This window comes from Physeter macrocephalus, chromosome 6 (assembly GCF_002837175.3).
Source record: "Physeter macrocephalus isolate SW-GA chromosome 6, ASM283717v5, whole genome shotgun sequence".
Taxonomy (NCBI): Eukaryota; Metazoa; Chordata; class Mammalia; order Artiodactyla; family Physeteridae; genus Physeter; species Physeter macrocephalus.
This window is the reverse complement of record NC_041219.1, coordinates 52,219,465-52,243,406: the sequence shown is the minus strand read 5'-3', so window position 1 is coordinate 52,243,406 and position 23,942 is coordinate 52,219,465. Positions and strand designations below refer to the sequence as shown.

At 42.9% G+C, this 23,942-nt stretch overlaps 2 protein-coding genes across 2 annotated transcripts in view; one reads left to right on the top strand and one right to left on the bottom strand.

The window, feature by feature from the left end:
- PPP6R2 (protein phosphatase 6 regulatory subunit 2) overlaps window positions 1-23,942 on the bottom strand; it is an 82,631-nt gene that overhangs the window by 57,641 nt on the left and 1,048 nt on the right. Inside the window, exons 2-3 of the mRNA XM_028490789.2 lie at window positions 7,539-7,665; window positions 7,020-7,134 (exon numbers count right to left, since the gene is read on the bottom strand). The gene's annotated coding sequence lies outside the window, so the exon portion shown is untranslated. The remainder of the gene's footprint in view (window positions 1-7,019; window positions 7,135-7,538; window positions 7,666-23,942) is intronic.
- On the top strand, window positions 16,855-17,224 carry LOC102980736 (ATP synthase subunit g, mitochondrial-like). The gene has a single exon (XM_055085370.1). The coding sequence runs from the start codon at window positions 16,870-16,872 to the stop codon at window positions 17,179-17,181; it is 312 nt and encodes a 103-aa protein (XP_054941345.1). The 5' UTR covers window positions 16,855-16,869; the 3' UTR covers window positions 17,182-17,224.

Sequence of the window (23,942 nt, the reverse complement as noted above, 5' to 3'; positions counted from 1 at the left end):
CCTATACACTAATGATGAAAAATCTGAAAGAGAAATTAAGGAAACACTCCCATTTACCACTGCAACAAAAAGAATAAAATACTTAGGAATAAACCCACCTAGGGAGACAAAAGACCTGTATGCAGAAAACTGTTAAGACACTGATGAAAGAAATTAAAGATTATACCAACAGATGGAGAGATATTCCATGTTCTTGGACTGGAAAAATCAATATTGTGAAAATGACTACACTACCCAAAGCGATCTACAGATTCAATGCAATCCCTATCACATTACCAATGCCATTTTTTACAGAACTAGAACAAAAAATCTTAAAATTTGTATGGAGACACAAAAGACCCTGAATAGCCAAAGCAGTCTTGAGGGAAAAAACGGAGCTGGAGGAATCAGACTCCCTGACTTCAGACTATACTACAAAGCTACAGTAATCAAGACAATATGGTACTGGCACAAAAACAGAAATATAGATCAATGGAACAGAGATAAACCCACACACTTATAGTCAACTAACCTATGACAAAGGAGGAAAGGATATACAATGGAGAAAAGACAGTCTATTCCATGTTCTTGGACTGGAAAAATCAATATTGTGAAAATGACTACACTACCCAAAGCGATCTACAGATTCAATGCAATCCCTATCACATTACCAATGCCATTTTTTACAGAACTAGAACAAAAAATCTTAAAATTTGTATGGAGACACAAAAGACCCTGAATAGCCAAAGCAGTCTTGAGGGAAAAAACGGAGCTGGAGGAATCAGACTCCCTGACTTCAGACTATACTACAAAGCTACAGTAATCAAGACAATATGGTACTGGCACAAAAACAGAAATATAGATCAATGGAACAGGATAGATAGCCCAGAGATAAACCCACGCACGTATGGTCAACTAATCTCTAACAAAGGAGGCAAGGATACACAATGGAGAAAAGACAGTCTCTTCAATAAGTGGTGCTGGGAAAACTGGACAACTACATGTAAAAGAATGAAATTAGAACACTCCCTAACACCATACACAAAAATAAACTCAAAATGGATTAGAGACCTAACTGTAAGACCAGACAGTATAAAACTCTTAAAGGAAAACATAGGAAGAACACTCTTTGACATAAATCACAGCAAGACCTTTTTTGATCCACCTCCTAGAGTAATGAAAATAAAAACAAAAATAAACAAATGGGACCTAATGAAACTTAAAAGCTCTTGCAAAGCAAAGGAAACTACAAACAGACGAAAAAACAACCCTCAGAATGGGAAAAAATATTTGCAAACGAATCAACGGACAAAGGATTAATCTCCAAAATATATAAACAGCTCATACAGCTCAATATTAAAAAAAACAAACAACCCAATCAAAAAATGGGCAGAAGGGACTTCCCTGGTGGCACAGTGGTTAAGAATCCACCTTCCAATGCAGGGGACACAGGTTCAAGCCCTGGTCCGGGAAGATCCCACATGCCGCGGAGCAACTAAGCCAGTGCACCACAACTACTGAGCCTGTGCTCTAGAGACTGTGAGCCACAACTACCGAGCCTGCGTCCTGCAACTACTGAAGCCCGCGCACCTAGAGCCCGTGTTCTGTGATAAGAGAAGCCACTGCAATGAGAAGCGGCCTCCACTCGCTGCAACTAGAGAAAGCCTGTGCGCAGGAACGAAAACCCAACGCAGCCAAAAATAAAATAAATAAATAAAATTTTTTTAAAAGTAAAGCTTTATTAAAAACAAAACAAAAAAATCATACTGTATACAATAGAGAGAAAGAAGTCAGTAAAACAAATAATTAAGGCTAAATAATTACTGATGAAAAGCTATGAAGCTAAGTGCAAGATTCAGAAAGAATCCATAAATCGGAGAGGCTTATTATAAAATAATCTGCAATTTAAAATCTACAGGATTTCAGTAACAACAACAAAACAGAAAACAGCCTGGCCCAGTGCTCCCCTTCCGCCTCTCCGTCTGGAGCCTGACCTGTCTTCACACATATCCCACCAGCTTTCCTCACAGTGGCAGCAAACCTCCACCTTACCACTCCCATCCAGAATCCCTGTTCTATTGCTATTAACAAGCTTTGTGTTATCTAGTAACGTGATAAGGAATCCTAATATATCCTTAAATCACTAATCAAATTTTTAAATAAAATAGAATGGAGGTCAGAATTCTGTGGCATGTCAATCAGGAGAGGAGCATGCTAATGTAGTTGTCTTACTGAAGGAAAGCAGAGATACCGTTAAGCTTGAAAAGTCAGAGAAGAAATACCTGGGACTTTCCTGGTGGTCCAGTAGGTAAGACTCCACGCTCCCAATGCAGGGAGCCTGGGTTCGATCCCTGGTTGGGGAACTAGATCCCGCATGCATGACGCAACTAAGAGTTTGCATGCGGAACTTCCCTGGTGGCGCAGTGGTTAAGAATCTGCCTGCCAATGCAGGGGACATGGGTTTGAGCCCTGGTCCGGGAAGATCCCGCATGCCACGGAGCAACTAAGCCCATGCACCACAACTACTGAAGCCCACGCGCCTAGAGCCTATGATCTGCAACAAGAGAAGCCACCACAATGAGAAGCCTGCTCACCGCAACGAAGAGTAGCCCCCGCTCGCCACCACTAGAGAAAGCCCGCACGCAGCAACGAAGACCCAATGCAGTCCAAAATAAATAAATAAATTTTTTAAAAAAGGAGGAAAGGATAAACTGTCATCTACAATCACCTTCAATTCAGACAACAATGGCTTTTTCAATATCAAAAGAAGAAAGCCATAATATCAGGATTGAGGATTATGTCTCACTTTAAAAAAATAGTTTTAAGAAAAGCTCACCTTTGCTCATCTCACCAATATTACATACAGACCAGCATCTGAGAACCTCTATTTACATTACTGTTGACACCTGAAATAAAAATAGGTTACTCTCAAATTCATTCACTTAGACTGTGTGCCTCACTAGCTCACACCTAGGCCATTAAACCAAAAATCTCTGTGTAGCAACATTTCTGTGCTTCCGTGCATTTTAAGAAATACGTAATCTCATCAGTGGCATCCCTTAAAGAGTTCATAGCAATAGTATTGGTTTAGGCACAGCTAATTTCACTGCCTAAGGAACTGGTTTAAACTGGTTCTAGAACTGTTACTCAGGTAATACTGCATACTTCTTTTCCAAACGTTTCAAGATGACTTTACTTTCTTTTTTAATATTCACTTATTCATTCATTCATTCATTTTTGGCTGCGTTGGATCTTAGTTGCGGCACTCAGGACTTTTCGTTGCGGCGAGCAGACTACACTCTGGTTGTGGCGTGTGGGCTTAGTTGTCCCGCAGCATGTGGGATCTTAGTTCCCCAACCAGGGATCGAACCCATGTCCCCTGCATTGGAAGGCAGATTCTTAACCACTGGACCACCAGGGAAGTCCCTTCCAAACGTTTCTTGTATCCCAACAACTAGGCACTACCCTCCAAAGAGATGCTAGCATCCTCTTAATTGGCCCTCACCTACAGGAACGCTAATTTTCCTTCCCTAGATGACCCAGAGGGCCCACCACTGACAGCACATCTTTAGAACAAGCTACTGGCTCACAGAACTGGCGTGTTGACTTGAGACGTCTCTGGTTATACGTGAGATCCAACACAGCACAAAGATTCCCATCACATCCTGACAACAGCCTCCACAGTCTGTCTGGAATGCCAAGCAAAGTATTACCAGCATCTTCTAGACTCTTATCCAACAGCCAAATGAGAGGAACTTCAAGTTCCTCTTGAACTACCTCTTCATTTACTTCTTCTGGTTAGTATAACCATCAGACACAAGGTCTTTTTTATTGTTATTTTTATTTTTGGCTGCATTGGATCTTCCTTTCTGTGCGCAGGCTTTCTCCAGTTGCAGCGAGCGGGGGCTACTCTTCATCGTGGTGCGCAGGCTTCTCATCCTGCTAGTTTCTCTTGTGCAGCATGGGCTCTAGGTGCGTGGGCTTCAGTGGTTGCAGCACGTGAGCTCAGTAGTTGCAGCACTCGGGCCCTAGAGCATGCAGGCTACAGTAATTGCAGCACGCAGGCTCTAGAGTGGAGGCTCGGTAGTTGTGGCTCACAGGCTTAGCTGCTCTGGGGCATGTGGGATCTTCCTGGACCGGGGATAAAACCTGTGTCCCCCGCACTAGCAGGCGGACTCTTAACCACTGCGCCACCATGGAAGCCCCGTGGCCAGGAGGTTTTTGACTCTCCCAGAGAGCCAGATATTAAACATTTACCACCACTGGAACCAACATTAACACACCACTGGAATTCTATTGGTCTGGAAAAAAGTGACAATGTGAATCCATGGAGAGCAGTGGATACTTGCACAATCAGTCAAACAACAAACAAGACCATGTCTATACTGGGCACAGTCCACTGGGGGTGGCAGGGGGTGGGGGGACCAAAAAGAAGGGGGTGGGGTGGGAGGAACAGATGAATAAAAATCTAAAATCAGAAGTGAAAAGAATAGCCACAGGACGCCCCTGGTGGCGCAGTGGTTAAGAATCCGCCTGCCAATGCAGGGGACATGGCGGAGCAACTAAGTCCGTGTGCCACAACTACTGAGCCCACGTGCCACAACTACTGAAGCCTGTGCACCTTGAGCCCGTGCTCCACAACAAGAGAAGCCACTGCAATGAGACGCCTGCACACCACAACGAAGAGTAGCCCCCACTCTCCGCAACTAGAGAAAGCCCGTGTGCAGCAATGAAGACTCGTGCAGCCAAAAATAAATAAATAAATTTACTTAAAATAAGTAAATAAAAATAAAGAGTATGCTTATTTAATAGTCTGTTTCTTTTTTTTAAATATTTATTTATTTATTTATTTACCATTTATTTTTGGCTGTGCCGGGTCTTAGTTGCTGCACGAGGGATATTTAGTTGCAGCATGCAGACTTCTTAGTTGTGGCATGCAGACTTCTTAGTTGCGGCATGCAAACTCTTAGTTGCAACATGCATGTGGGATCTAGTTCCCCGACGAGGGATCAGAACCCAGGCTCCCTGCACTGGGAGCGTGGAGTCCTACCACTGGACCACCAGGGAAGTCCCAACAGCCTGTTTCTGATAATCCCCAAATCTAAAATCTCGGAGGGTTGTTTCTACTGGTTTTCATGGATGGTGCCTTATTTCCTTGTGTGCTTGTCCAGTTTTGTCTGTGTACTAATCAACATCCTTAAAAAATAGTCATACGTGTTTTTTGCATTTTAGGATGATGGTAACTTCCTCCAGAGAGGTTTTATGTTTGGTCCCATTGCTGCCTGAAGGCATTACCAAAGCAGAAAACCTTAAATTCATGCTTCAATTCCCTGAGCTACCAAGTAATATGAACCTGGGCTGCAAATCCTCCCAAAGGCCGATCCACAGACATAATTTTCCGCCTTTTTTCCTGCTACATTTAGTAAAAAGGTGGGGGCAAAGATGGAGTTAGGCAGGTATGCTTCTAGTTCACCCTACCCCTGAGGGCACTGACTTTCAGAGCCCATTTAATATGAGGAGGGACCCTTTTAGGTTCTCTACCTTGAGAGGACTGCAGATCTTCACTTCAGAGGCCCGCAAGGACTCAGAAATCAAAGCCCCACTTTGTCCAAATCAGCAAATGTCCTTAAGGCAAAGGCAGATTCCATCCTATGGTGTTTAAATTACCTTTCTGGGTTCTTTCTTTGTTATATTTTGGTTTAAAACTTCCTTGCAATATTGTCAGTCTTTTTGATTTTTTTCTCTTCTTTTTTTATTTCTTTTTGGCTGAGTTGGGTCTTCGTTACTGTGTGCAGGCTTTTCTCTAATTGCAGAGAGCAGGGGCTACTCTTTGTTGCGGTGCACGGGCTTCTTATTGCAACGGCTTCTCCTGTTGTGGAGCACGGGCTCCAGGCGCTTGGGCTTCAGTAGTTGTGGCTTACGGGCTCTAGAGCACAGGCTCAGTAGTTGTGGCACCCAGGCTCAGCTGCTCCATGGCATGTGGAATCTTCCCAAACCAGGGCTCGAACCCGTGTCCCCTGCATTGGCAGGCGGATTCCCAACCACTGAGCCACCAGGGAAGCCCTTGATTTTTTTCTTTAATCCTACAATTTTAATTGTTTTCCATAGGGTGGGGTATGGGAGGATAGCAGGTAGTCCAAATAATCTAGCCTAACAATTACCAAATACATAAAAACATTGATGTTTTTCTGTAAAATATACCTGATACACAATTCTATACTGAAATTTATATTCTCTCATCACTTTGAGGAGTTACTCCACTCTCCAGTGGCCTCTATTCATGCTAATGAGACATCCGTTGTCAACCTAACAGACATTCCTTTGTAGGTAATCTCTTTTACCTCTGGCTTAAGGTCTTTTTGTCTTTGCTGCTATACAATTTCAGTGTATGGGTGTGGGTTTCCTTTTACTTATACTGTTTAGGACATAGTGTGCTTCCTAAATCTACAGATTTCTCTCTCATTAGTTTCTGAAAAGTCAACACTATTAACACTTTGAATAACGCCTCTCCCCCTCCTCCCTACTTTTCCATCCTGGGATTCCAACTACACAGTCACAGCACACTTTTATCCTACCCTCCACTTCTCTAGTCTCACTTTCCATCTCCCATCTCTCAATGCTGCACACTGGATAATTTCTTCAGGTATATATCCCAGTTCACTAATTCTGCCTTCAGCCATGTTTAATTTGTTTAATTCACATATATTGTTTTTAATTTCAACTTTTTTTTCATTTCTGAAAGTTCTACTTGGAATCATTTTGATACCTTGGTTTTCATTACTAATTTTTATTCTATTTTATATTTCTTCAAAAATTTCATACATTATTATATATACTGCATCTGATTATCCAATACCTGCAGACCTTGGGGCATGTAATCATGCCAACTCCTCACAATGGTATGTGTCCTGAATATAGAATGAAGCTTGCTTAAACGTAATCTACAGAAATCCCGAGGGCCTACACTGAGTATGCTTTGCTCTGAAAAGGATTTATCTTCTCTTCAGCAAGAAGCAAAAGAGTGCTATCATAATACTCACTGTTTCTTTTCTTTTCTTTTTCTCTTCTGGCTTTTGAAGAGTTAGCTTAATTTTTAAGCACCGAAGTACTCCCGGGAAGTTGTACCTTCTGTAATTTATCCAGCATCTAATCAGACTGCAACGGGCAAACCTTTTAGGGGCATCTACTACAGCTGGAGGCACAAGCCCCTCCCCCACTTTTCAGCTTCTACTTGGAATGTGTTCTGATGGCGGCCATAACACATATAAGCCTATCTCACCTATTCCCCACGGGTGAGACACGGCATGTTCCTCACTACATATGCATGACTGTCCCTGTTTTATATGGATTACCCTTTGGCTTGGAGAGACCAAGTAACTTTTCCACAACACAGCATCTCAAAGCCAGACACAGAAGGGTCAAGAATCCCTAAAAGTCAGGACACTATATGCACATCTTCAAAACTAAAATTTTTGCTGTCATCCATCTTTGAATGTCCCCTTATACAGTATATTTGCATAAATTACACAATACAACAGAATCAAAAACAATTATCTTACCTTCTGTGGAAGCTCCTTGTTTAAATTTTGTATTTAGGCAAAATATAAAAACATTTGGGATTTTCTCTTGGAGTATATGCAACTTTAAGAAAAATTTTTTCATTCAGTAGACTTATAATCTCTTCACCTGAAAAATAAGAGGAAAAAAACTTACTTTAAGTTCTACTTCTGTAAAGTTAACTCACCAAAATGATAGGGAAAAGGAAAACAAAAATCATTAGCTTTACTCAGTATTTAAATTATCAGAACATTTCATGATTAAGGATCTAAGAACTCCCTTGTCCATGCTTGTTCTACAGAGATTGGTACCAATGATACACATCCATTTTAAATCTGGTTAACTAATTCAATGGTTGGAATTTAAGGACATGAGAAGGATCTCTGTGAAGTTGTCTAGTTTCATGCCTACACACTATAACTATCAAGAGACACATATCCTGGTCACAAGATGACTGGACAGCTCACTGATGATCCATCATCAGTGGATGATGTACTCCGAAGTGCTCCAGGTGTGATCCCTAACACCATTTCCAAATAACGTGACTAGCGCTCCTTGGCGAAAGGACTGACTTCAAGGCATGCAACAAAAACACAGACCAGGGGGCTTCCCTGGTGGCGCAGTGGTTGAGAATCTGCCTGCCAATGCAGGGGACACGGGTTCGAGCCCTGGTCTGGGAAGATCCCACATGCCGCAGAGCAACTGGGCCCGTAAGCCACACCTACTGAGCCTGCGCGCCTGGAGCCTGTGCTCCGCAACAAGAGAGGCCGTGACAGTGAGAAGCCCGCGCACCGCGATTTAGAGTGGCCCCCGCTCGCCACAACTAGAGAAAGCTCTGGCACAGAAACGAAGATCCAACACAGCCAAAAATAAATAAATAAATAAATAAATAATTTTTAAAAAAATTTATTTTTTTGGCTGCGTTCGGTCTTCATTGCTGCGTGCAGGCTTTTTCTAGTTGCGGCGAGTGGGGGTTACTCTTCGTTGCGGCGCGCGGGCTTCTCATTGCAGTGGTTTCTCGTTGCGGAGCACGGGCTCTAGGCATGCAGGCTCAGTAGTTGTGGCGCATGGGCTTGGTTGCTCCGCGGCATGTGGGATCTTCCCAGACCAGAGCTCGAACCCGTGTCCCCTGCACTGGCAGGTGGATTCTTAACCACTGAGCCACCAGGGAAGCTCAATGATTTTACCTTTTGAAAATTATACTTTAGCAATAAGGAGGGGTGACTGTTCTAGAATATAAGAGCCCTAAGAGACCTAATCATCAAATATAATATTTAGATCTTGTTTGGGTCCAATTAAAATGAATCAACTGGAAGAGTATATTTTTGAAGCTACTGGGGAAATTTGAATATGGACTGGTATTAGATGGTATTAGGGAATTACTGTAAATCTCTTAGTTGTAAGAGTGACATGACCACTATGTTTTTAAAAATAAAAACTTCCCTTATCTGTTAGAGAGAAAAAGTGAAGTATTCATGGGTGAAATGACATTATTTCTTGGATTTACTTTTAAAACACTCCACCAAAACACAAGAACCAAACAAATTTTAAAAGTGTGAGAGGGGGGCTTCCCTGGTGGCGCAGTGGTTGAGAATCCGCCTGCCGATGCAGGGGACACGGGTTCGTGCCCCGGTCCGGGAAGTTCCCACATGCTGCGGAGCGGCTGGGCCCATGAGCCATGGCCGCTGAGCCTGCACATCCGGAGCCTGTGCTCCGCAACGGGAGAGGCCACAACAGTGAGAGGCCCGCATACCGCAAAAAAAAAAAAAAAAAAAAAAAAAAGTGTGAGAGACATATTACTCAGCCATAAAAAGAAACGAAATTGAGTTGTTTGTAGTGAGGTGGATGGACCTAGAGTCTGTCATACAGAGTGAAATAGAAAGAGAAAAACAAATACCGCGTACTAACACATATATATATGGAATCTAAAAAGAAAAATGGTTCTGAAGAACCTAGGGGCAGGGCAGGAATAAAGACACAGACGTAGAGAATGGACTTAAGGACATGGGGAGGGGGAAGGGTAAGCTGTGACGAAGTTAGAGAATGGCACTGACATATATACACTACCAAATGTAAAATAGTTACTGGGAAGCAGCCGCATAGCACAGGGAGATCAGCTCGGTGCTTTGTGACCACCTAGAGGGGTGGGATACGGAGGGTGGGAGCGAGACGCAAGAGGGAGGGGATATGGGGATATACGTATGTATATAGCTGATTCACTTTGTTATACAGCAGAAACAAACACAACACTGTAAAGCAATTATACTCCAATAAAGACGTTTAAAAAAAATAGTTCACAACATTAAAAAAAAAGAAGTGTGAGAAAAAAGGTACAGTTTAAAAAATAATAATAATAACTGGCGAAGTACCAATCACTGATAAAGCTGGGAGATGAGTACATGGGTGTTCATTGTGTTTTCTGTACATTTGTGTATTTTTAAATTTCATACAAAAGTCAAGCAAAAAAAAAGGCACTCAGGGCTTCCCTGGTGGCGCAGTGGTTGAGAGTCTGCCTGCCGATGCAGGGGACACGGGTTCGTGCACCGGTCCGGAAAGATCCCACATGCCGCGGAGCGGCTGGGCCCGTGAGCCATGGCCACTGAGCCTGCGCGTCCGGAGCCCGTGCTCCGCAATGGGAGAGGCCACAACAGTGAGAGGCCCACGTACCATTAAAAAAAAAAAAAAGGCACTCGAAGTTGTGCTACTAAGCCAGGAATAAGTGAGTGTTATCTCCTAAAATAGGAAAATCTTTTTACATCTGTGAAACAGAACAAAGGAAACTTCGCTTACAATAGAGTCAGGAGGCCAGAAGGGGAGCCTTCACCCACTGCTACTCAGCCTCAACCACAGACCCCCATGGAGGAAGGTTTCCTGTTTGCCCAGCAATTCAGCCAGTGCGAAACCATCACCACCCTGAACTCTCACTTTCCTCCAGCGGACTTTTGTTCAAAATAGCCCCTCCCACCTTCTTCCTTTTTCTCTACAAAGTAACCTTCCTCTGCTTTGTTCATGAGACTTGCCTATGGCGTTTGCTATTGGTTGCTTGTCCTGAATTGCAACTCTCTGCTATTCCCAAAGAAACCCATTTTGCTGGTAAAATAACTGGCTGTTTTACTTTTAAAGTTGGCACATCTAACATTTCAAAATTATTAAGCTAAATAATTCAAAATTGGCTTTTCAGCACTTTATACACAGTTTCAAAATAAGGAAGTATCTCTGTAAGGGCCCTAAGACCTCTTTATTCTGACTTGGAACCAGTGCTTCCATAACATACATCTTCTTGACAAATTCTACTTAGTCTGAGCTGGAGAAAGCCCGAAACAGCTGGGACATCACGGGGGACATGCAGCCAGGGAATGCGTGACACCTGCTCCTCAGCAGGCACAAATCCTGAGCATCCTCCCATGCTTGCACTCCCTGGCAGCGTAGCCCTCTCCCACGCCCTCCCACTGCAGTTACGAGCATTCTGTCACCTGTGTCCTCCAGCCCAGACCCCGCGGGTTCTTCTTCTGAGAAGGCTCTCAGGATCTCATTCTGTAGCCTGGTTCTCCTGTGACACCCTTCTCCCAAGCCCTATCCCCACCTCCTTCCCTAAACACATGAATTCCCTTCATGTCCACCCAGGTAAGGCCACCTCTGCTCTCCCACCCAGGCATCCCGAACTAGAAAGGGGTCAGCATTCTCATAGGTCCCATCACTATCTTCTATGCTTCCTAATACCTTCATTCAAATATCTGTTTTTGATACTTTTGCTTCTGGCCAAGACGAAATAAGAGGGACGAGATTTACAAATGAAATGGTTTTCAAGACACTGGTTATCCTGCAGTGAAGAACAGTGATCCCTGACAGGAGGGAAACAAGAGGGGCCCTTTAACTGCCCAGCTTCCTGCCTGACAAGTAGTTCTGGGTAACAGCAGAGACACCAGGTGGGGTCCAGCAGTCCCCCGAGGTGAAGAAACAGCACTGGGAGTCCAGGAAGGCCAAGGCGCTAGAGTCCACAGGCAGAGCACTGGAAGGGACAGAGCTGTAGACAGCGCTGAGGATCTGCTGGCTCCAGCCAGGTACTGATCAACGGAAGTGTGTAAGAGAGGCATCCAAGCCAGGGATTAGTGGGAATCACCCTCCAAGTTCACACAGGGCCAAGGAGAGTTACTCTTCCTCCCCGTCACAGTGGAAAATTTCCTAATTTCGGGGCACTGGACAAAGTACTCAGCAGACTTTTGCCTCAGTGGTGGGGCAAAGTGACTCCACACTGGACTTAACATTACTCTGGTCCCACCTAAAAGCCTAAAAGCCAGACCCACAGAATCAAACTGTTTCTGTGTAATTTAACAACATTCCAGAACGAAGGTCAAGAATATTTATAGAAATACAAAAATACCCAGCATCCAACAAGATAAAAGTCACAGTGTCTTGGCATCCAATCAAAAATGACCAGACATGCAAGGAAGCAGGAAAACACAAACCATAATCAACCTAGAAATGACACAGATGACAAAATTAATAGACAAGGACATTTAAGCAGTTGTTGTAACCGTATTCCACATGTTCAAAAACCTAGAGGAAATATTAGACGTGTTAGAGACATGAAAGATATACGAAGACCCAAACAAAATCATAAATATACTCTTAATCCCAAAAAAAGGCAGAAAAAGAGGAAAAGGGAACAGAGAGCACACTGCCAGCCTCGACACCAGGCCATGTTAAGTGGGGCCACCACTCGACACAGTCTCGGTTCTCCTTCCTCATCCCCACCCACCTCCCCAACCACACCAGCACCCACTACTTCTTAAGTATGCTGCGAGTCTCTCACAGCTGACGCCTTGGCACATGGGTCCTCTCTGCCTAGAACACCCTTCGTCACACCTTCCTACTCGGCAAATTCCTATCTGCTCCTCAAGTCCGAAATTCTCTGAAAACCACTTCTGTCAGGTCACTGAGTCCTTCCTCAGTGCTCTCACAAGAGCACTTCCAGAGAATCAACACACTATAATCATCTAGTTTTACATATTTTTATTTATTCTGATTTATGAAAAAATTTAAAATATAAAAAGGTCCAGAGAAGAATGTACCAAATATCCATGTACTGAGATTTAATAAATGTTAACATTTGCTCACATATGCCACCTACTTAAAAAACAAATACATTGTTTCTAATACACTGAGGAATTGACAACCTATTTAACTCCCTTCCTCCACAGAGATAATCATTAATTTGCAGTATCCATAACTTCATTCTTTTACTACTTACATACCTGTAAGTAATGCATTATTTTAAGAGTATATTTAGGACTTCCCTGGTGGCACAGTGGTTAAGAATCCACCTGCCAACGCAGGGGACACAGGTTCAAGCCCTGGTCCGGGAAGATCCCACACGCCACGGAGCAACTAAGCCCACGCGCCACAACTACTGAACCTGCGCTCCAGAGCCCGCATGCCACAACTACGGAAGCCCGCATGCCTAGAGCCTGTGCCCCACAACGAGACGCCACCACATTGAAAAGCCCGTGCACCGCAACAAAGAGTAGCCCCCGCTCGACACAACTAGAGAAAGCCCGCGTGCGGCAACGAAGACCCAACACAGCCAAAATAAATAAATTAATTAATTTTAAAAAATAAAAACAAGTATTTGGAGGTACTGGAGACCAATCAAGAACATGCAGAAACTAGAGGGAACACAATCACTGGAAGAAGAAGAGCAAGGAGGAAAGAGGCCAGAGTTCGGGGCTACCAGCATAGCTGAAAATCGAACAGGAAAATCAGAAGAGAAGGGAGCCCCCCAAACCTACATTAAATTCCTCCCAAATCCTTGGCTGACTCCTAAACAGCAAGTGGTGGGATGAGACATCAAGAAACCAAGCAGAAAAATAAGTCAAACTCAAAGAAATAGAGAGTAGAAAAGAGGCCGGGGGGCAGGGGGCTGCAGGGAGAGGTTGGTAAAAGGGAGCAAACACTCAGCTATAAGATGAATAAGGTCTGAGGATTGGATATAAGAATATGGTGACTACGGTTAATAACAATGCATTGAAATTTGCTAAGACGAAACTTAATTTTCTCACCAAATGTATATGTGTATGTATATATATATAGCTCTAGCTGTGACAATTAACTAGTTACTTGTATACTTGCATCAAATCATCACGATATACTTTAAATATCTGAAAACAGCTATGTGAGGTGAAAGAGCTGAGCCAAGACTCAGCAGCCGTCCAGCACAGTGGAGACAGACTCTGGAGTTTAAGTTCTGTCAAACTAGAAGGGTTTTCTATTAAAACCTCAGAAAGGCCATGCCTTAGGAGTAAAAACCATGTTCCAGAATTAAAAGCTATGCCCTAAAACTTAGTACAAAGCCAAAACAGATCTACCCTAGAAAAGCTCCTACAGGATGGCGATCATCTTCCAGTCATTTAACAGCCTGCCCTAACAAAACTCAACACTCTTTAAGGAAAGATAACCTAAAACAGAGTTTCTAGAGTATACTATCTACAATGTCCATTTTGCAATAAAAAATTATTACACGTGCAAAGAAGAAAAATATTACCCATGATCAAGACAAAAAACAATCTACAGGAACCAAAAATGACTATACGTTGGAACTGGCAGGTGAAAATGTCAAAACAGCAATAATAAATATTTTTTAAAATTTTAGGAAAAGGGAACAGAAGAAATGAACAGGTGGAGAATATTAGCAAGGAAATACAAACTTGAAAGAAGAACCAAAAAGAAATTCTGGAACTGAAAAATACAGTATCTGAAATTAAAATGTCACTGGATGGAATTAATAACCTAATGAGCACAAAGAAAAGCAGGGAGTTTGAAAATAGATGAAAAGAAAATATACAAATGTAAACAAAGAGAGAAAGAAGAATTCCGAAAATACCAACACATTCGAAACCTGTGGGACAACATCAAACAATCTAAAATAGATATCATTGGAGGGACTTCCCTGGTGGTCCAGTGGGTAAGACTCCACATTCCTAATGCAGGGGGCCTGGGTTCAATCCCTGGTTGGGGAACTAGATCCTACATGCATGCCACAACTAAGAGTTTGAATGCCGCAACTAAGAGTCCTCATGCTGCAACTAAAAAAAAAAAAAAAAATCCTGTGTGCTGCAACTAAGACCCAGAGCACCCTAAATAAATAAATAAATATTAAAATAAAATAAAATATATATCACTGGAGTCCCGAGAGAAGAGATGATGAGGCAAAAGAATTATTTAAGAGGCAATGGCCAAAAAGTTTCCAAAGTTGATTAAATACATCAACCCACAGATCAAAGAAAGATAAATACAAAAACAGCACACCTAGAAGATTATAGCCAAATTGAAGAAAAGTTTTTAATAAAAAATTTATTTAATAAAAATAAATATACATCTTAAACACAGCAAGAAAAAGTGTATCAGGTAAACAAAAGTAAGAATGATAGCTGATTCCTCATCAGAAACAACAGAAACTAAAAGACAACAGAATAACTTTTTCAAAGTGCTGGGAAAAAAAGCTGTCAACTTAGAATTATCCAGAAAAAATATCCTTCAAAACTGAAGGGTAAATAAAGACTTTTTCAGACAAACAAAAGTTGAGTGATTCTGTCCCCAGTATACCCACAACATACAAAATACTTAAGGAAGTGCTTCAAGCCAAAGGAATATGATCCCATACAGAAATCCAATCTACGAAAAGAAATGAAGACCTTCCCAACTCATTCTCTGGGGCCAGTAGTACCCTGATACCAAAACAAAAGATATCATACGGGAGGGACTTCCCTGGTGGCGCAGTGGTTAAGAATCCGCCTGCCAACACAGGTTCAAGCCCTAGTCCAGGAAGATCCCACATGCCCCGGAGCAGCTAAGCCCGTGCGCCACAGCTACTGAGCCTGTGCTCTAGAGCCCGCAAGCCACAACTACTGAGCCCGTGTGCCACAACTACTGAAGCCCACGTGCCTAGAGCCTGTGCTCCACAAGAGAAGCCACCGACCGCAATGAGGAGAAGCCCACGCAACGAGGAGTAGCCACCACTCGCCGCAACTAGAGAAAGCCCGCACACAGCAACAAAGACCCAACACAGCCAAAAATAAATTTAAAAAAATTTTTTTAAAGATATCATATGGGGAAAAAAGGTCATACACAAATATCTCATGAATATATATGATATATGCAAAAATTCTTAACAAAACACTAGTAAACCAAATCCAGCCCCCTTTTTTTGTTTTGTTTTTTGGCCGTGCCACATGGCATGTGGGATCTCAGTTCCCTGACCAGGGATTGAACCCGTGCCCCCTGAAAAGGAAGCGCGGAGCCCTAACCACTGGACTGCCAGGGAATTCCCATCAGCCACATTTAAAAAGGATTATACACCCCACACTAAGGGGATTTATCCTAAGAATGCCAAGTTGCTTTAACATCTGAAAATTAATTAATACAACACATCATATTGATAGGATAAAGGACAGAAACCAAATAATCATCCCAACAAATGGAGAAAAGGCATTTGACAAACTCCAACACCCCTTCATGGTAAAAACTTTCCATAAAATAGAACCAGAAAGCAACCTCCTCAACCAATGAAGACCCACTATCACCACTTCCATTCAACATTATATTAGAGGTTCTAGCTGGTACTACAAAGAAAAACAAATAAAAGGCATAATAATTGGAAAGAAAAAGTAAAACTGTCTTTATTCACAGATGATATGATTATATAGATAGAAAACACAAAGGAATATACAAACCTACCATGAGAACTGATAAGTGAATTGAGCAAAGTTGCAAGATACATGATAAGTATACATAAACCAACTGTATTTTTGTACATTAACTAGTTGAGGGACTTCCCTGGTGGTCCAGTGGGGAAGACTCCGAGCTCCCAATGCAGGGGGCCCGGGTTTGATCCCTGGTCGGGGAACTAGATACCTCATGCATGCCACAACTAAGAATCCACATGCCGCAACTAAGAAGCCCACATGCTGCAACTAAAAGATCCCGTATTTCGCAACTAAGATCCCACGTGCCACAGTTAAGACCCAGTGCAGCCAAGATAAAATAAATAAATATTTTTAAAAATACTTATTAAAAAATCAAGTAGTTGAAAAACAATATAAAAATATTTTAAATATCAAAAATATCAAATACCTACAAACACACTTAATGAAAAAAGTGTACTTTTTACACTGAAAATTACAAAACGTCGCTGAGAAAAATTAAGGAAAATTTAAATAAATGGAGAGATATACCATTTGCACAGAAGACTCAAAGTTAACTCAATTCTAAAACTGATCTATAGATTCAATGTAATCCCAACCGCAGTCGGCACGACAGGCTTTCCGTCCTAGAACCATGGCCCAGTTTGTCCGTAACCTTGCGGAGAAGTCCCCAGCGCTGGTCAGCACTGCTGTGACTTACTTGAAGCCTCGACTGGCCACATTTTGGCACTATGCCAAGGTTGAGCTGGTTCCTCCAACCCCTGCTGAGATCCCTACAGCTATTCAGAGCTTGAAAAAAATTATCAATAGTGCTCAAACTGGTAGCTTCAAACAGCTTACAGTTAAGGAAGCTCTACTGAATGGTTTGGTGGCCACTGAGGTGTGGATGTGGTTTTATGTTGGCGAGATCATAGGCAAGCGTGGCATCATTGGCTATAATGTTTGAAGACCAATCTTTGCTTTGTTATTTGGGTGTTCTTGGACCATGTGTGAGCAGACTGCTATTTGAATAAAATAAGACAATGTGTCAAAATCAGTGTTTTCTCTGTCAAGCACTACATGGAAGGTCACAATTTCTCTTGATATTAAGTTGGGTTGTCTTTTGCTTTAATACATTAATACAGCTCTAAATGCATGTCTTTGCTTAGCCTGCAATCGGAAAGGATAGATATGAATATACTAACCTGGTACGTATATATGAGGATAGCATTTTACTTTGAAGGCTTGAAATAAATGATATTTAAGCTTAATTTTAGAAAAGTTGGGGAAAGGCTTTGAGAAAACAAGAACTTGTTCGAGTAGGAGAAAAATAATACCATGTGCCAAACATGGTATATACTAGTTAAATCACCTAGTATAAAGAATACAATTTGGGGGCTTCCCTGGTGGCGCAGTGGTTGAGAGTCCGCCTGCCAATGCAGGGGACACGGGTTCGTGCCCTGGTCCGGGAAGATCCCACATGTCACAGAGTGGCTGGGCCCGTGAGCCGTGGCCGCTGAGCCTGTGCTCCGCAGCAGGAGAGGCCACAACAGTGAGAGGCCCGCGTACCGCAAAAAAAAAAAAAAAAAAAAGAATACAATTTGGACTGTTTTTCTTTGCTAAAATCAGAGAAAGACCCGTTGGACAACAGCTGTGTCTGTAAATGTAGGGGTACTTTTTGTCAATTTGAATATAGCTTCCCCAAAAGAGACCAGCCGGGTGATATTCTGTGTGTCTTTGTAACATCTTTAACACTAGGACAGAGAATGAAAGCAATGACCTATGTTTTCAATCTAATTTTGATATGTTATTAATCTTTTCTTAAGGACCTATCTTTACAAAAATAAAATATCCTATAGATGTTTAACAGGATTATAGTTTAGTAGTGTCCATGGATCAAAACAGTATATTATGTCCTGAAATAAATACAAGTGATTGGTTAAAAAAAAAAAATGTAATCCCAACCAAACTCCCAGCAAAAATTCCTATCCAAATTGAAGAACTTATTCTAGAACTGGCAAGATAATTTTGCAGAGGAATAAAGGTGGAGCTCTCACACTACCTGATTTCCAGACTGACCATAAAATTACAGACATTAAGACAGCATGGTGTTGGCACAGGATAGAAATATAGACCAATGGAACATAACAGAAAGCCCAGAAATAAGCCTGCATATACATGTTCAATTAATTTATAACGAAGGCTCCCATGCAATTTCAAGGAGGAAAAAGAGTTCTCAACAAACGATGCTAGAATGACTGTGTAACTCATACTCATTGTATAGCTCACCTCACACAAAAAATCATGCAAGATAGATCATTCATAAAGGAGACCAGTATTTGCTTGGATGTGGAGGGGCAAAAAAGGGTGGGAAGGAGGGATCCAAAGGGGCATTAGGAAATTTGAGAAATGATGGATACGTTCCCTATCTTGACTGTGGTGATGATTTCACAGGTGTACACATGTCAAAACTTATCAAATTTCATACTTTAAACATGTGTAGTTTATTGTACGTCATTTGTATCTCAATAAAGCCGTTTAAAAGAAAAAGAGCAGGACTTCCCTGGTGGTCCAGTGGTTAAGACCCCATGCTCCCAATGCAGGGGGGCCGGGTTTGATCCCTGGTCGGGGAACTAGATTCTGCATGCCGCAACTAAGAGCCCACATGCCGCAGCCAAATAAATAAATAAATACAAGACCCGGCGCAGCCAAATAAATAAATACAAAAATAAATAAATAAATATTTTTTTAAAAAAAATAAAAGAAAAAGAGGAATCATAAACATGAATACAAAAGCAACCACTATAAAGCTTCTACAAAGACAAAACACTGGACAGTGTCTTCTCAATTCTGGTACAGGCACAACTGTCTTACAACACATAAAAAACGTAAAAATAAAATATTGACCAATTTTGACTTCATCCAAATTAAAATTTTCTGCTCATAAAAAAATACCATTGGGGGGACTTCCCTGTTGGTGCAGTGGTTAAGAATCTGCCTGCCAATGCTGGGGACACAGGTTAGATCGCTGGTCCAGGAAGATCCCACATACTGCGGAGCAACGAAGCCCGTGTGCCACAACTACTGAGCCTGCACTCTAGAGCCCGCGAGTCACAACTACTGAGCCCACATGCCACAACTAACAACTACTGAAGCTCACACACTCTAGGGCCCACGTGCCGCAACTATTGAGCCCGCATGCTGCAACTACTGAAGCCCACACGCCTAGGTCCTGTGCTCCGCAACAAAAGCCACCACAATGAGGCAATGAGAAGCCCATGCACTGCAACAAAGAGTAGCCCCTACTCGCCACAACTAGAGAAAGCCCGTGCGCGGCAACAAAGACCCAACACGGTCAAAAATAAATAAAATTAAAAAAAAAAAAAAAAAAAGAGGGCTTCCCTGGTGGCACAGTGGTTGAGAATCCGCCTGCCGATGCAGGGGACACAGGTTCGTGCCCCGGTCCGGGAAGATCTCACATGCCGCGGAGCAGCTGGGCCCGTGAGCCATGTCCGCGGAGCCTGTGCGTCCGGAGCCTGTGCTCCGCAACGGGAGAGGCCACAACAGTGAGAGGCCCACGTACCACAAAAAAAAAAAAGATACCATTAAGAAACAAATAGGCAAACCACAAAATAGGAAACAACATTCACCCCTCACTTCCTCTCCTCCTCCCACTCCTTCACTGTATATGTATGTACACACACACAAATATCATAAAGGACTTACAACCAGAATACTTTTTTGAATTCCTAAAACCGAATAATAAAGACAATCCTACAAAAAGTGGACAAAAGACCTGACGCTTCGCAAGAGATACACAAATGGTCAAAAAGCACATGAGGGCTTCCCTGGTGGCGCAGTGGTTGAGAGTCCGCCTGCCGATGCAGGGGACACGGGTTCGTGCCCAGGTCCGGGAAGATCCCACATGCCGCGGAGCGGCTGGGCCCGTGAGCCATGGCCGCTGAGCCTGCGCATCTGGAGCCTGTGCTCCACAACGGGAGAGGCCACAGCAGTGAGAGGCCCACGTACCACAAAAAAAAAAAAAAAAAAAAGCATATGAAAAGTTGCTCACCATTGTTATTAAAACCATAATGAAATACCACTACCACCTGAATTAAAATTAAAAAGACTGACAATATCAAGAGTTGGTATGCATGTGGAGAAACTAGAACTCTCATACATTACTGATAGGAGTATGAAATGGTACCAGTTTGGAAAACTGTTTAGCATTTTTTGTTTTGTTTTGTTTTTTAAATGTATTTGGCTGCACTGGGTCTCTGTTGCTGTGCATGGGCCTTCTCTAGCTGCGGTGAGCGGGGGCTACTCTTCATTGCGGTGTGCAGGCTTCATTGTGGTGGCTTCTCTTGTTGCGGAGCATGGGCTCTAAGTGCGCAGGCTTCAGCAGTTGTGGCACACGGGCTCAGCAGTTGTGGCTCTTGGGCTCTAGAGCACAGGCTTAGTAGTGGCGCACGGGCTTAGTTGCTCCATGGCATGTGGGAATCTTCCCAGACCAGGGCTCGAACCCATGTCCCCTGCATTGGCAGGCAGATTCTTAACCACTGTGCCACCAGGGAAGTCCCTGTTTGGCATTTTCTAAAAACAAATTAAACATATATCTATACTATGACCCAGCAATTCCACTCCTAGATATTTACTCAAAAGATATATAACACATGTCCACAAAAGTATGTACAATAAACTCAGTGACTTTACACACAACAGCTAAAGAGTGAAAGCAACCCAAACGTCTATCAATAAGAAAAATATTTTCACACAAAGGAATACTACTCAAACTATAAAACTATAGACACAGGCATCAAAATCAATAAATTTCAAAAACATCATCTGAGCAAAAGAAGACAGACACAAAAGAGCATATACTTTATGACTCCATTTACATGACGTTCAAGGACGTGCAAAATTAATCTGTAAAAATAGAAATCAGAACAATTGTTGCCTTGCGATTTTGAAGGATGGCTTTAATACCTGAAAAGGGACACAAAGGAAAACTTTTAGGGATGACAGAAATGTTCTCTATCTTGACATGAGTGATGGACACACGGGTGTATACATTTGTTAAAATTCATCAACCTTATATACTTAGGATCTGTACTTTGCATTGGGTGTAAAATACTCTTCAATAATTTTTAAATGGTGGAATATTTTTAAATAAATAAAAGACTGCACATTCTGTGTTAAAAAGAGAGCTGCTTGCTGTATATGGACAGGACATGATTTCCAAGAGGAAGAGGATAGCTGATGGACAGGGTGAGAATGATACACATTTTGGTGTCCTTTGAATTTTATGCTGAGTTCAGATTACCACGTGCATAACCACCCACTGGAGTCTGACCACATGAGTTGAGTCCTGGCTCTCCCATTTATTTACCGCTACCCTTGGGTACATTACTTGTTTGTGCCTCAGTGTTCTCACATGAATATTAACAGGAAAATTAAGAGTAATGACCTCATTAACTTGTTTTTAAAAATTAAATGGACTTCTCTGGCAGTCCAGTGGTTAAGGCTCTGGGCTTCCAATGCAGCAGGTGCAGGTTCGATCCCTGGTCGGGGAACTAAGATCCCACATGCCGCATGGCATGGCCAGAAAAAAAAAAAAAAGAATTAAATGATTACTGGGTTAGATGTCAAACTATAGAATTTAGCACTGGTTTTCACTCTCTGGTCTATAGTAAATTCTGCACAAGTCACGTACTCACTTTATGTCAAATGTTATGTCTCATGAAAATACAAAGCTAACAAAAGATAAAGCACTTTGTTTAAAAAAAAAAAAATCAGGAATTCCCTGGCTGTCCGGTGGTTAACACTTAGACTTTCACTGCCGTGGACCCAGGTTCGATCCCTGGTCAGGGAACTAAGATATCACAAGGCGCGGTGTGGCCAAAAAAAAAAAAAAAAAAGTAAAAAAGATTAAATGAGACACTTTATTTTTTTTAATGAGGTACTTTAAAAAGTGGCTGGGCTTGTTTTCCTAAATGAAGTTTTATTGGAACACATACATGCACGAACACCAAAGTGCCTAAAACATAATCGATTACCGTTATTATTTAAAAATGCAAAAACAGTACTTTAAAAGTTAGCCTTGGGGCTTCCCTGGTGGCGCAGTGGTTGAGAGTCCGCCTGCCGATGCAGGGGACACAGGTTCGTGCCCCGGTCCGGGAGGATCCCACATGCAGCGGAGAGGCTGGGCCCGTGAGCCATGGCCGCTGAGCCTGCGCGTAGGGAGCCTGTGCTCCGCAACGGGAGAGGCCACAACAGTGAGAGGCCCGCGTACCGCAAAAAAAAAAAAAAAAAAAAAAAAAAAAGTTAGCCTTTTCCTTAACCAAAAAAAAAAGGAGAGGAGAGGCTTTAATCAGCCAGCCTGGGATGCAAATCCTGGCTCTATCACCTGTTTGTTGTATATCTTACTTTCTTCATCTATAAAACAGGAAAATAATAGTTCCTATACCCTAGGGTTCCTGTGAGGATTAAATGAAATAATTCATATTAAGCATTTAAGACAGCAGCACACAATAAATGATCAAAGTGTTCTGCTGCGTGTGTGTGCAAATAAATAGCCATTTCCTAGGCTTCAAACATTATCCTGTGCTGAGGTCGTATACCTGCAGCCTGACCTCTCCTCTGGGCTCCAGATTCTTCTGCAAGATTCCTTCTCCCTAACGACCCTTTAACTTGTCAGACTTGCTTTCCGCCTCCAACCTAAAACAACTCCCCTGCAACTGCCACCACCAGCCCCAGCTTCCCCATCCACCCATCCAAAGTGCCCCAGTCCACCCGTGTACGCCATCAATAAGCCTAGAAATCATCCTGAGTCCTCTCTTTCCCTCACACCCCTCTCATACTCCATCAGCACGCCCCAACAGCTCTACCTCCAAAATCACTCCCTCAGTCGTCACCAAGGTCTAAACCACAAACACACTCACTCCCAATGCCTTGTCTCTCCCCCTCTCATTCATGTGTTGATGGCCCTCCCCAACTCAATCTCCAGCCGGGGTCCCTCAAACTGAGACTCAACAGCCTGCAAGGAACAGCATGATTGGAAGGCCAATGCCCTAACCAAGGCTCTTGTGTGTCTCCCCCTTACCCTGGCCACATATCAGTCTTATCTAGGTTCCTGGAGATCCACCTCAGGGCCTTTGCATGTGCTGCCCCCTCGGTCTAGAAGTCTCTGTCCCCCACTCTTCTCATAGCCAGCTGCTTCTTGCCTTCCAGAGCTCAGCTGACGTGACAGTTTGAGATGCCAAAAGGGAAGAGAAGCCAGAAAGGAAGGGACATGAAGAAGAGGTGAACAGCTGAGAGTGCCAGTGAGGGCCTGGGCACCGAGAGGCCAAGGGCATGGCAGGAAGAGGCCATGGGAGGGGGGAGGTGACAGGTGGGTGAAAGAGTAACAGGCTGGAAAAGGCCCTAAGGACAAGACAGGTGGGTACAGGGACAAAATGGGGGAGGGGGTAGAGTGAAATGCAGGAACTAAGCGGAAGTGACAGACTGAACGAGCTAGTGGTGACAGGGCAGGGGATCAGTAGCAAAGTGGGAGCGGTCAGTAACAAATGGGTGGACGACGCAGGTAGTTAGGCTGTAAGGACACAAAGCAGGAGTGGGGGTGTGTGGAAGACGTCACAGTGATGGTGGGAGGACATTCGATGGGCCCGTGAAGTACATGGGGGAAGGTGACAGGTGTGAAGGGAAGAGGTGATAGAGATGACGGAAGAA

What these genes read in the sequence shown, in the direction of transcription:
- LOC102980736 (XM_055085370.1), top strand. Translation starts at nt 16,870, where the DNA reads ATGGCCCAGTTTGTCCGTAACCTTGCGGAGAAGTCCCCAGCGCTGGTC.